The sequence below is a fragment of the Crocodylus siamensis genome, chromosome 1 (assembly GCF_052110815.1).
Source record: "Crocodylus siamensis isolate JL-2025a chromosome 1, ASM5211081v1, whole genome shotgun sequence".
Lineage (NCBI taxonomy): Eukaryota > Metazoa > Chordata > Crocodylia > Crocodylidae > Crocodylus > Crocodylus siamensis.
In genome coordinates this window covers 89,677,993-89,691,101 of record NC_143395.1, presented here as the reverse complement: position 1 = coordinate 89,691,101, position 13,109 = coordinate 89,677,993, and the positions used below count along the sequence as shown (strand labels likewise).

Sequence of the window (13,109 nt, the reverse complement as noted above, 5' to 3'; positions counted from 1 at the left end):
TTGTAATAAAACACCATTAAAAGGGCATAGAGCTGTCCTGCTGTCTCACAGTGGGTTCTCTAAATGTTCTGAACCTTATAATAGTAAGTCAAAATTAATAAAACTCTGATGACAAATATAACAAACTCTCTCTAGCAGTCCTTTAAAATCCAAAGTCCTAACAGTCTATGGCAAAATGGTTGTGGGGTTTATTTTTAGAAATGTTTAGGTTAATTTAAGATTATTATGGTAAAAAAAGATCAATTTTAATTTAAAAAAATGAAAGTATAAAAAACTAAGGAGAGGCATTGCTACGTGTTTTGCTGGTATTGTCTGACAAATATAGTACAAACATACTAGTACCCTTATGTAATATAAATGTACATTTCAAGCATGCTTTGAATTAATTTAGGATCATCACTAGGTTGTTGTTTGTTGTATTTTCTACTAAGTATTGGACAGAGTAAAGCTTCTCCCTCTACAAGGATTTCACTTCATATTGTTTTTGGATTTAAGGATTTTTTTTCAGTTTTCAAATAACCAGGATACTTCTCTTTGTTTTGCAACTCTATTTTAAAATCCTGACTTCCTTAGAAAGCCTGTCTTAATTGTCAGTTTTGTTTGCATGACTCTTACAGCAGAAGAATCTAGACCGCCCTCATGAACCAGAAAAAGTGCCAAGGGCACCCCATGACAGACGGAGAGAGTGGCAGAAGTTAGCCCAAGGTCCCGAGCTTGCTGAGGATGATGCTAATTTATTACATAAGCACATTGAAATCGCTAATGGCCCTGCTCCACATTTTGAAACAAGGTTTCTTTTGTATTATTCCATCCTTTATTAAATATAAGCCTTACTCTTACACTGCAAGTTTGGTTAGAAATGGGTAGATGACTGTGTTATGTGCTGCAGTACTCAAAAAGTGATGGTGGTGAAAGAATTACCTCACCCAGAAGATAATTTTTAAGTTCTTTGCCCATGTGTTGTTTAATGGTTTATGATTACCTTGTCACTTTAAAAAGTAATTTATATTGCTGGAATTCATTAAGTCATTGGAGATGCGGAGGTGTGTGTCATTCCTGCTCATGAAGAATCTAATATCTGTACAAGCTTATAAGCAAATCTGTTTTTGCACTTCACTTGTGCAACAAGAAAAAACCCTTTTATTCTAGATTTCTAATTTCCTTGAGCAGAAACTGCCACTATTATGTGACAGTTCAGATGTGAACATTATCTACTTTGAAGTCAGATGAGACCACTGAATTTACTCATGAACTAATCTAAGGTTTGTTTGAAGTACAGTAGCTGGATGATAGCCAGCTGCAAACCACAACATGCTGTATTCTGCTTCCATAGAATATATTTGCAGTTAGCTGGCAGTAACGTTTTGAGTGATGTACCTGCCATGTTGCTCTCTGCAGTGTTTGTGCAAATTCAAGGACATAGAAAACAGTAATAAGAAAGAGCTTGGAGAAGGAGGGGATCCAAGCAAGTCTTACCTCATTCTTCATCTCAGAGACTCTGGCTGCTGCTGCTGTGGTGTGGGGTCACTGCACCCTGGCTGCAGCAGCCAACACAGTGGGGGTCATGGCTGCTGCTGTTGTGGAAAGCTTAGGCAGCAGCAAGGGCTCTGATCGCAAGAGTTTCAGCAACCTACATTGCACAGGCTCTCTGGGGACCACTCTTAATCCCTCTCTAAGGCTGTATACACACATTCAAATAATCTGGGAGAATTCTCTGAGGTTTGTTCTCCTGGTAGAGAAATTACCCAGAGGCACATGTATAGACATTCAAATGCTGAAGCCCTGAAGAGTGAAGAGCTTACACTGCTGGCATTATGTAGCCCCAGGGTGCATCTCAGCATGGTTTGCAGTCTTCTTTAGTCTACGTGACAACAGATGGCAGTAGTGCATAGGGCAGCTCTGGCTGATCCAGACTGCTTATGCTCAACCTGTGGTTCCCTGCAGCATAATGTGGGCATTGTGAAGGGACCGTGTTCTGCTTCCTGCTGGAGTAGCAGAGTCCAGTGAACAACACACTGATCCCTGGGAGGGAGGGGGGAAATGCCGAAGGACTGCGTTCTCTTCTGAGACAAGTCAAGACATGTACAGACATTCACTTTCCCATGAAAAACTGCCCCGGGATTGATTTAACCCTGGTTGTCTTCAAGTTATTTTTCTCCTGGAGTGGCCACTTTTACTGTGGGAGAAAAAGCCTAAACATCTTTATGTCCATGGTTTTTCCTGGGAGAGCACTGATACTCCCAGGAGAAAATGAATGTCTGTATGAGTCCTAAAGGCTTGGACAGATTTTTGGCTTCTCCAAGGAGAGTCCTTGCTTACTCAGGAGAAACCACAAATATACAGAAGTTCATAATTTTTCTCCCAAAGTAAGCGGTCACTCTGGGAGAAAAATCACATAGGAACAACCCAAGTGATGTGGCTCCCTGGAGAATCTCTCTCAGGAGATAGAACTCCCATACAGGCAGCTGGTGAGCTTTGCTGCTTCTCTCCCCCTCCTTCAGGGAGAGCTTGTGTCAGTCCTAGCTAAGCAGGGAGCAGAACATACCCCCTGAGTGCTTTGGCAAAGCCCAGCATTGAAACAGGGGGCATGTTCTGCTCCTGCTTGATCCCTGCCTGAATCATACTGCAGCATTTGGGTTTTGGGAAGCATAAAAGCATACTTCCTGCCCAGCTGCAGCTGGGCTTGAATACAGCATGGGGAAGCAAAAGGCTAGAAGACTGCGCATAGCACAGACTCTTCTCCCATCTTCCCTGACCCTGACAATCTTTGCCCACATTCACTTAAAAAAGCCTGCAAAACTCTCTGGGCTACACGCGCTAGGAATCGCTGGCAGCCCAGCATCTGCAGGCTCTTTGCTTCTCTGTTTGAATGCAGATAGAGAACCTGATTGCCTTTTATGATCAGGTTACAAAGGCAATGGATGCAGGTGTTGCCGTGGACGTAGCCTTTCTAGACTTCAGCAAGGCCTTTGACACTGTCTCCCACCCCATCCTCATTAAAAAACTAGGCAACTGTGGCATTGATGCCTGCCCAGTCAGATGGATTGCAGATTGGCTCAAGGGTTGTACTCAGAGGGTGGTGGTGGATGGGTCATATTTGACCTGGGGGGAAGTGGGTAGCAGAGCCCCCCAGGGCTCGGTCCTTGGGCCTGCGCTGTTCAATTTCTTCATCAGCGATTTGGACGATGGGGTGGAAAGCAACCTGTTTAAATTTGCTAATGATACCAAAATTTGGGGTGAGGTGAGCATGCTAGTAGGGAGGGAAAGATTGCAGCAAGATCTGGATAGGTCACAGGGGTGGGCTAACAAACAGATGCATTTCAATAGTGACAAGTGCAGGGTGCTGCACTTGGGCAGTAGAAACCAGCAGCACACTTATGGAATGGGAAACTCCCTTCTTGAGAGCACAGAGGCAGAAAGGGATCTTGGAGTCATTATTGACTCCAAGATGAACATGGGCCGACAATGCGAGGTCACTGTTGGCAGGGCTAACCGGACCTTGTCGTGCATCCACAGGTGCATCTCAAGTAGAACCAAGGAGGTGATCCTCCCCCTCTATGCAATGCTGGTCAGGTCACAGGTGGAGTACTGCATTCAGTTCTGTGCATCCCACTTCAGGAGGGATGTGGACAACATTGAAAGGGTCCAGAGGAGGGCCACACGCATGATCCGGGGACTACAGGGCAGACCCTGCAATGAAAGACTGCGGGACCTAAACCTGTTCAGCCTTCACAAGAGAAGGCTGAGGGGTGACCTGGTGACTGTCTATAAACTCACCAGGGGGGACCAGAAGGGTTTGGGGGAGACACTGTTTCCCCTAGCGCCCCCTGGCATAACAAGGAATAATGGACACAAATTATTAGAGAGTAGGTTTAGATTAGACATCCTCAAGAACTACTTCACAGTTAGGGTGGCTAGGAGCTGGAACCAACTTCCAAGGGAAGTGGTGCTGGCTCCTACCCTGGGGATCTTTAAGAAGAGGCTTGATGCCTATCTGGCTGGACTCATTTGAGTCCAGTTTTTCTCCCACCCAGGCGGGGGGTCGGACTTGAAGATCTACAAGGTCCCTTCCGACCCTTCTTCTGTGATTCTATGGTTCTGTGAATGCCTGTACAAGGTCAATTTTTCTCAGAAAAATAAACCCAGGAGAGTTGACTGGATGCCTTGAATGCATGTATGCAGCCTAAATCTGCACCTAAAGTAGGCGCCCCCTTGCTGTCCCCTTTGCTACCCTCTACATATCAACAGTGGCTATCATCATCGTGGTGCCAGAGAGCCTAGTCACAGACCAGGACCCCTCTTTACTAGATGCTGCAGAAACCTAGAACAAGAAGTCTGAACAAACTGGTTATAATATGCATAGATGCTACAGAAAGCTAAAACAGCCCTGGAAGATGAAGCCAAAAAGTGTTCTGCAAACACTTTTTCTCTATTAAAGGGACCTAGATCTTTACTCATACTTTAATTCAATTTCATTACTTTAAAAATATTATTAATTACATTTTAATTGGTGTTGAATTAGGTCCATCAGAGGGTGTACCAGGAGTTAACATCAATAGCACACTAAAGTAGCTTAAACATTATAGGTACCTTTGTTTTACTTCTGCTGTAGTATAGTAAGCTTTAGACTGCCTTGTTTTTGAATTTGAAGTATACCCATTTGCAGCACTCTAATTAATCACTTAAAATAATTGAAAATAGTGTGTCCATAGGATGTTTAAAAACACTGATCTCTTGTTAGAATTTTTGTAAAGCTATTAAATTAGGAATTCTTTAAAATTTGGGAAAATATGCAACGCTTGCAAAACACAAACCACTACCAGCATGTAGCTGTTACTTACTGTGCTGGAGTTTCTAATTACCTAATTATTTAGGCTTAACTGAGTTAAACCAACATAAACGTTAATGATTTCTAAAACATGTATGTGATCTGGCTTATCAATCAAAAACTGTTTAATCTTTGAGTAGCTAAAAGCAGTAGGACGGAACAGGAAAACAAAGAAAAGAACTGAAACCCTGGGTCAGTTGGCATCTCTTGTGCAAAGGAAATTTTAATTCAGAGATCAAACTGTAGTACAGAATATTTGGTGAGTTTAGTAATGGACAGTTTATTCCTACTAATGCTTATGTCTGATAATCAGAACATTTTTAATGGAAAAAATGCATATGTTTTTTTTCAGACCTCAAGCGTATGTGGAACATATGGAGGGAACCTATTCTCTTTCTGCATTACCCTATAGTCAGATGTCTGAACTACTGAACAGAGCTGAGGAGCGTGTATTAGTCAGACCACATGAGCCACCTCCACCTCCACCAATGCATGGAGCAGGAGATGTGAAACCTGTACCCCCTTGTGTTAGGTAAGAAAGTTTCGAGCAACAGTTTAGGCAGTAACGTCATCACAATAAATGGATCTGCTCCTCCAAAAAGGTACAGGTCTCAGGACTTTGCTTTGGAGAATTATTATTATACTTGGTTTCAGCCTGTTTGGAGGAAAAAAGAGGGAATTTAGAGAGCAAAACACAAAAATAGATGTCATTTTTGTTAAATTACACAGCTGCTGTTTCTCTTTTAGTTTGTTTTTCTGCTGCTTTATGGCCTCTAAACGCCAGGTGGAATTTTTGGCCATCTAAATCATGCACTGTGACAATATTTTTCCTTTAACTTCAGGTCAGAGTCAGACTTTCTGGATTAATTTCTTACAAAGATCCTTTTTTATCTAGAATACAAGAGAGTATATCCAATAGTATTGTTACAGCAGCAAAATAGGTTAGTTGCTATACAAGAGAATATATTTATTTTGTGCAACATGAACTGAAATATCTCTCTTACACGGTTCATTTTTTCTTGTGTTAATTGATTGTTAAATTTGCCTACTTGGGTGTATTGTCTGATTAATTCCTCTCAAAACCTTTAAAAAATAACAGTTGTCTCATCATTAGGATTGAAAAGCTTACTGCACTAAACAGGACTGTCACTATGTAGTTATTGCCCTCTGTAAAATACACATCAATGACATTGTACCAGGGGACCATAAATCCATATCATTCTCAACATTAGCTTTTATTATTTATTCTGTAAAAAAACAAAAAACAGAATCCAACCCTTTAGACAAAGGCAGTTGGTCAAAACTAACATTTTGTTCTATACATTGAATAAATATTCTGGATTTACATTTTGGTGTAGGGAAATCTCACACTGAGTATGAAAACTGAGGCAAAAATGAAGGTTTAAAATAAGAAAAACTCCATTATTAGTCTGACACATGCAGGCACAAAGTTGATGTATGTTTCACATATGGCAGTAAGTACTAGACTGACTGTTTAGATGGGTAATATGGTTTTATATAACTATAAGGGTCTTGAACTTGTCACAGTCAGTGCATAAAATTTTGTATAATCCTAAGTACTGATATTAACTACACTTACACAGAAATAAGTCTCTATTTTTGCATGCTTTTTTCACTTTTTGGCTTTAATAACTTGTACTCCTGTTATGTATTTCAGCTCCACCACAAGTTTGATAGAAAACCGTCCTCAGTCACCAGCAACAGGCAGAACACCAGTATTTGTGAGCCCCACTCCCCCGCCTCCTCCTCCCCCCCCTCTTCCATCTGCTTTGTCAACTTCTTCATTAAGAGCTGCAATGACTTCCACCCCTCCCCCACCTGTGCCGCCGCCACCACCACCCCCCCCCCACAGCTGCTTTGCAAGCCCCAGCAGTGCCACCTCCACCAGCTCCTCTCCAGATTGCTCCTGGAGTCCTTCATCCAGCTCCTCCTCCAGTTGCACCTCCTCTAGCACAACCCTCTCCACCAGTCACCAGAGCTGCCCAAGTATGTGAAGCTGTACCTGTTCATCCAATTCCTCAGGGTGAAGTGCAAGGACTGCCTCCACCTCCACCACCCCCTCCATTACCTCCCCCTGGCATTCGGCCCTCATCACCTGTCACAGTTGCAGCTCTCTCTCACCCACCCCCTGTTCTGCACCCTCAGCCCACAACCATTGTCCCTGGCTCCCATGCCCCACTAATGCCTCCATCTCCACCATCCCAAGTAATTCCTGCTCCTGAACCTAAGCGCCACCCATCAACCCTCCCTGTTATCAGCGATGCTAGAAGCGTTCTGCTGGAAGCAATACGAAAAGGTAATGTTTGGCCATTAAAAGAAAAATAGATTATGGCCTTGGATATTTAGTAAAGCTAATGTAATCTTAACAGACGGTACATGAAAAATGATTTCTGAAGGGAAATCTTGAAACTGAGGTTGCTGTGTATTCTGTATGATATGCAGATTGGCAACAAATATTTTCCAGCTCATAATTGTGCTTACCAGGCGTGTAAGTTAGAAAAGTGGTTCTTTATAAAAAGTTATTTTAAGAATATATATATATGCTTATAGCTGATCTCTGCTAATTTCTCTTCATTTTTACATTATGTGAACTTACCTAGTTTTGATACCTTTCCACCAAATTATGTGAAAAGCAAAAATGTTGGGAATATTTTTCAGATACAATTAGATAAGAGCAGAATGGATTGATTGGTGTATGAATTTTGATACTGGTTTTACGTAAGCTTCTCTCTCGCATGTTACTGCAATGCACTGCAATAAAATAACATTGTAAGCTTAACATTTAACAATGATTTTAAAAAGGCTTAAAGCAGCAAAGGCCTTACCTTGAGCTGTCCAATGCAAGTAGGGGAACAGTCCTGACCCCGCAAGGATTCCCAAACCATTGAAGTACAGAAATGAAAAGTTAAAGAGCTCAACCAATCTCAGGTCTGCCATGTATATAAAACCCAGGGGGGAAGTAAGTAGGAAACATGTATTTAAAAATCAAATTTACCTTTTTTAATGACAAGCACTAAAATTCTTTCATCAAAATCACACCATTCTTGTATGGCAGAATTAAAAGGGTTTTTTAAAGCATCTGATACTGTTAGAGACAGGATGTATTATATGGATGTCAGATCTGAGCTGGTATGACAAATCCTGTCTTGAAATAAGTAAAATATACCTATCCGACAGGTAGTGCTCTCAGTCTTAGTTTGTTTTTGTTTATAGTGCATTTGAGAACGGAAGTGTGCAAATCGAATGCAACTAGATGAGAAAAACTAAATAATACATTTGTGACTTAATACACTTTAGGTATTCAGCTACGCAAAGTTGAAGAGCAGCGGGAGCAAGAAGCTAAACATGAGCGCATTGAGAACGATGTTGCTACTATATTATCTCGTCGTATTGCTGTGGAATACAGTGATTCAGAAGATGATTCAGAGTTTGATGAAGTGGATTGGTTGGAGTAACATGAATGCTTCGGTATACACTACAAAGCCGAATGCTACTGTCCATTGTGGTGCTTGTTCCTTGAAAACGTTTGATGGTCATTTCTAGTGTTTTTTGTATTTTTTCTTTACACTACATAAATAATCCATGTTTTTCTACTTTTCAGTTTACAAGAACACTCCTAGTGCATCTTTGAGACTAAATGTTTTACAGTGGCTTTTCTTACACCTCTTTTTTTGAAAGAACACATTTTGTTCCAGTAGACCACTAAGTATTAAGCATGGGCAGCTGTTGGTAGAGTAGCAGTTTCAATTTTTTGGCATATCTTAACTGTGCACTTTGTGAATTTTAAGTTAATGAAGGCAACTGAGATTGAAATTCCAAGGGCAGCTGTATGTACTAATGAGCCTTATTTCATTTTTGATAATGTTTTTAAAAACATTAAATCTAGTTATCAAGATATCACTGCCTCAATGGCATCTGTACACTAAGAAGGTACATATGGTTAGCAGCACTGAACACAGGAAAGAAGAAAGGATCTTTGGGGATTTTATTATTGTTTTATTGTTGTTTTAAAATAATTATGCCTTATTTGAATGTTTAGAGGTTTCCCTCCCAGGTACATATTGTGTGGTACTATTTTGCCTGCATAAGAGTTTAAAATTTTTTTCCTTGTGAAATCTTCTGACTTAAACATGCTGTGTAACTTATGTAACTGTTACGAATAACAGTTTGATTTAATAAATGGTTCATTTTAAGTGTTCTTGGTTGTTGCTCTTTCAGTAAAGTCCCTTTTTTTCTGTTGGGAGTATAAAGGTAAGATTTTTCAGAAGTGCCTCCAGTAAACCTATATGGCATGAGGCAGTCAGACTGAGATGTGCTATGCTAGCTTTGCATACTGAATCATAGAAAAGTAGGGCTGGTAGAGACTTCACAGGTTCATATAATCCAGCTCCCTGCTCAAAGCAGGATCATCCCTCAATAAACTGTCCTAGCCAAATGTCTGTTTAACCTGCTCTTGAAAACTTTTAAGGATGGAGATTCTAGGTTTTCTAGGTAGCATGTTTGAATGCTTGACCATCCTCACAGTTAGAAAGTTTCTCTACACCTCCAACCCTAATTTTCTCTGCTGCAATTTGAGTCCATTGCTCCTAGTCCTTGTCCCATACTGCCACAGAGAAAAGCCCATCTCTAGCCTCTGTATAATTACCCTTCAAGTATTTGAAGACTGTTATCAAATCCCTCCTCAGTCTTCTCTTCTCCAGACTAAATAACCCTAGTTCTTTCAGCCTTTCCTCATATGTCTTGCTTCCCAGGCCCCTAACCAGTTTTGCTGCTCTGCACTGGACTCTTTCCAAACTGTCCACATCCTTCTTGAAGTATCGGGCCTAACATGACATGTTATTACAAGTGAGGCCTCACCAGTACTGAGTAGAGTGGAAGAATTGCTTCTCTTGATTTGCAAGTGACACTCTTGTTAATACAATACAGTATTGATGAGCTTTAGTTCACGTGCCCCCACCTCCATTTTAATGCACAGAGATACTTATGCACAAGATGCAGGAGGCTGCTGAAGTGCAGTAATTAATGAAACCTGCTGGAATTGCAGCGCATTGGAGCAGCCTCTGTGTTTGTGTACAGGACCCCTGAAAGTCCTGGAGAAGCTAAAATTCATGCAGATATTCTGGAGATGAGACCAGTCCTGTATGCGCTGCTTGCATTCTTGGCATTATAAAAAATGTCAATGATTCAAATGGATATAGAGCTGCTGTATTCTATGTATTACAGGACAGTAGGGACATATCTCTATCTAGAAGTGCTGGACATACTGGATTTGACAGCAGGAGAGTTTTGGGGGGATACTGGCATTTGTAGTGCATGAAACAGCATATTGTCAGATGGACAAAACACAACACAATGATTATACATCCTCAGCAGTCACCTGTGAAACAGAAGATGGCATCTTGAGTCCCAAAAGGTCCACATCTATTTTCAACATCTCTCAGCACCAAGTTTCTCTACAGAATAGCCAATTCAGCGCAAAAACAACAGTAAATGAATTATATTGCTAGGGATAAAAGACTTGGGTCTCAACGCTGAAAAGGTTTCTGCAATACCAACCAATTTACTCTGATTAACATGATGAGATGCCCTCCCTTCCTCCCCCACTTTTATTTGTATAAAATAACTTCACAGAGCTGTCTGACAGCACCTGTGGAACACTGTTTCAGGGATGAGTTTCAACTACAGACTCTAGGTTAAAAAACCCACATAGTTAGGCTTTAAAGAAATCAGTAGGGAAAATTAAAGTAAGTTCCGGAGGCAAGAACTGCTGTGCATCAGATTTATATGACAAGTCTGGCCAAGAGAGAGAAGAACCTTAACAGTTTGCACAATGAGAGCCTGAAAACTGTTCTCTGGTGAAAGAATGACACATAGTCCCGTCTCAGATGTTCTTGAGCTTTAAAAACAGGAGATTTCAATGATTTCTGAGAAGCAAAAATCCTGATTTCCCTGGAGTGGTTACCTGAGAAGCAAGGCTGGACTCTGGCAAGACTTTGTGTGACCACAGATATGAAATGAGATTGGTCAAGCAAGGTTTTTTCTATTTCCCCAGGTCCAGCATCCATTATCCACCTGCCACAATGTCCTAGTGATTAATACTATTACTTCCAAACTGGCGCCTAAGGCAATCTAAGTATTAATTTAACTTGACACAATCACGCCAAGTAATGAACCTTGACTGAATAAAGTCAAGAGTTAAATTCAGCTAAGATTTCTAAGATAGTATACCTGGCTTTCTGCCATAACTATAGTTCTCTACCATGGCAACTAGGCTGCAAATATCTGCAACATTAATTTCTCCCTAACAATTAGAGGTGATTATTGAATTTAAAACTTTGCATTCATGTATCTACTCATACACAAGTATTTTTAATCTTACCAATTTCTCTTTTCATTATTGCTGTTTCTAGCTGCCTCATTTTTTTTATAATTCTGTTTGAAGCACTGATCAGCTGTTTATGCTAGTGATTAGATACATAATAGCTGATTGCTTGTTTTGCATTGTAAGGTACAAAGCTGATTTTCTATACTGAACTGTTTCTGGATGCTGCTGTTTACCCCAGTACATTTACAGCAGTTTGTTAAAAAACAAAGACCACACAGCTTCTGTGATGGAAAAGAATGTGTCAATTTATGGTTGCAATATCCAGTAAAAGAAGCCTTTGTTGGACTTCAGAGGGCCAGTACCTTGCTGCTGAACTATAAACTGATATTTCTTCCATATTGGAAGGATGCAAGAGAAAGGAATTAAAACACTCAAAATTATAAAAGGAAAAAGTCAAAAGAGAAGAAGGCAGAAACAGATCAAAGGAACAAGAGACAAAGGAAAAGTGGTCAAGAGAGATTTTTTTTTAATTAAAAGATAAAGAAGTAGAGCAGCTTTAGTAGACAAAGCAATAAACAATAGGTAGATGTAAAGAGGAGAGCTAAGGAAGTGTTGGGGGGGAGGTAGAAAAATGAAAAAGGAGGGTAAGAGTTGGAGACCATGGTTTTACAGTTAGTGTTGAATGTTTTTCCACTAAGAATGACAAAATAACCCAATAGTTAAAGGTAGGTTATCATTAGACAACCAGGGCATTAACCCAAACTTACAGAGTATGATCAAAAATAGGGTAACATTATACTTTAGAAAAATCTTTAGTAAGTTAAAAAAAAACAAACCTCTTCTCCATATCCAAGTCTACATGTTCTGAAAAGTTTTGGGAAACTCATACAAGGTTTTCTGTCGAATATGAAACAAGTATCTGTGCTTAGATATCAAAAGGTACGCAGGCACCTAAGTCCACTATATAACTGTCAGTAACATCCTCAAACCTGCTGTTCAATCCTGAAAATGTGTAAATTCCCTAGGTCGGGGTGGCCAACCTGCAGTGGACAGGTGCCACAAATGTCACAGGCAGCCTGTGTGACATGCAGCAGACTGGAGGGGGCTGGCAGCACAGTGGTAGGTAGTACAAGAAGTACTGCTTGAATAAGAGAAAGGGATTGGGTTGGCAGTTAGGGAGGGTGCAGGGCTAATTTCTGGCATGCCTGCCCAACAGGTTGACCCCCTCCCACCCCACTGTAGGGGCTTACGTTTTTACTGTAGGCAAATGTAAAGCTACCCAAGAATTGATGTTGCCATCGTAACTTAGAGCCCTGACTCATTCTGAAGCCCACAGATCTTGGAGCAGGTTTCTTGTCCACCTTGCCAATACCCTGAGATATTCGTGAGTCCAAATACCACCCTAGAATAGCTGCTGTTATTAGGCTACCACATTCTAGTGGAGTTTGTTAACCACTGGGCTATTAGCTATTCTAGGATGAATACATCAGTCTTTCCTGTTGCAATGTTTCCATGTTGTATACAGAATTAAACATTGAGAAAGTGAAAAAACTCCCTCTGTCCTAGCAGTTAGGGCACACACTTCGCATAGGAGAGGCTGAGTTTCAATTCCCTGCTCTAACAAATATTAATTTCTACAGAGTAGAACAGTACCAACAAGACAGATGCAGCAGCATACCAAATGACCAGGTGGACTGCATACTTACAGGCAATGTGTGTAGGTGCCTGGTCTTAACCAGAGGAGAGATTTGAACCCAGGTCCATTTAGTTTGAAGTTTATGATCTAACCACTAGGTTCTTGGGTAGTCCGAAGCAAGCTATACTTTCTCTTGGGCTCTTTTTTGCAGACATGTCTAAACATTGAACTTGGGAGCTAAGATGGGTGCCCATCTTTGGCCAGATGAATACTTAGGCACCTGTGTGCTGTTTTTCTCC

The 13,109-nt window shown here is 40.8% G+C and overlaps 1 protein-coding gene across 1 annotated transcript in view; it reads left to right on the top strand.

Annotated features, from left to right (window-relative positions):
• Positions 1–8,509, top strand: part of WASF1 (WASP family member 1) — a 70,060-nt gene extending 61,551 nt beyond the window's left edge. The window contains 5 exon segments of the mRNA XM_090037899.1: positions 618–790; positions 5,181–5,360; positions 6,507–6,687; positions 6,689–7,145; positions 8,147–8,509. Coding sequence (XP_089894025.1) covers positions 618–790; positions 5,181–5,360; positions 6,507–6,687; positions 6,689–7,145; positions 8,147–8,304 — 1,149 coding nt within the window. The 3' untranslated portion in view covers positions 8,305–8,509.
• The last annotated feature ends 4,600 nt before the right edge of the window (positions 8,510–13,109 follow it).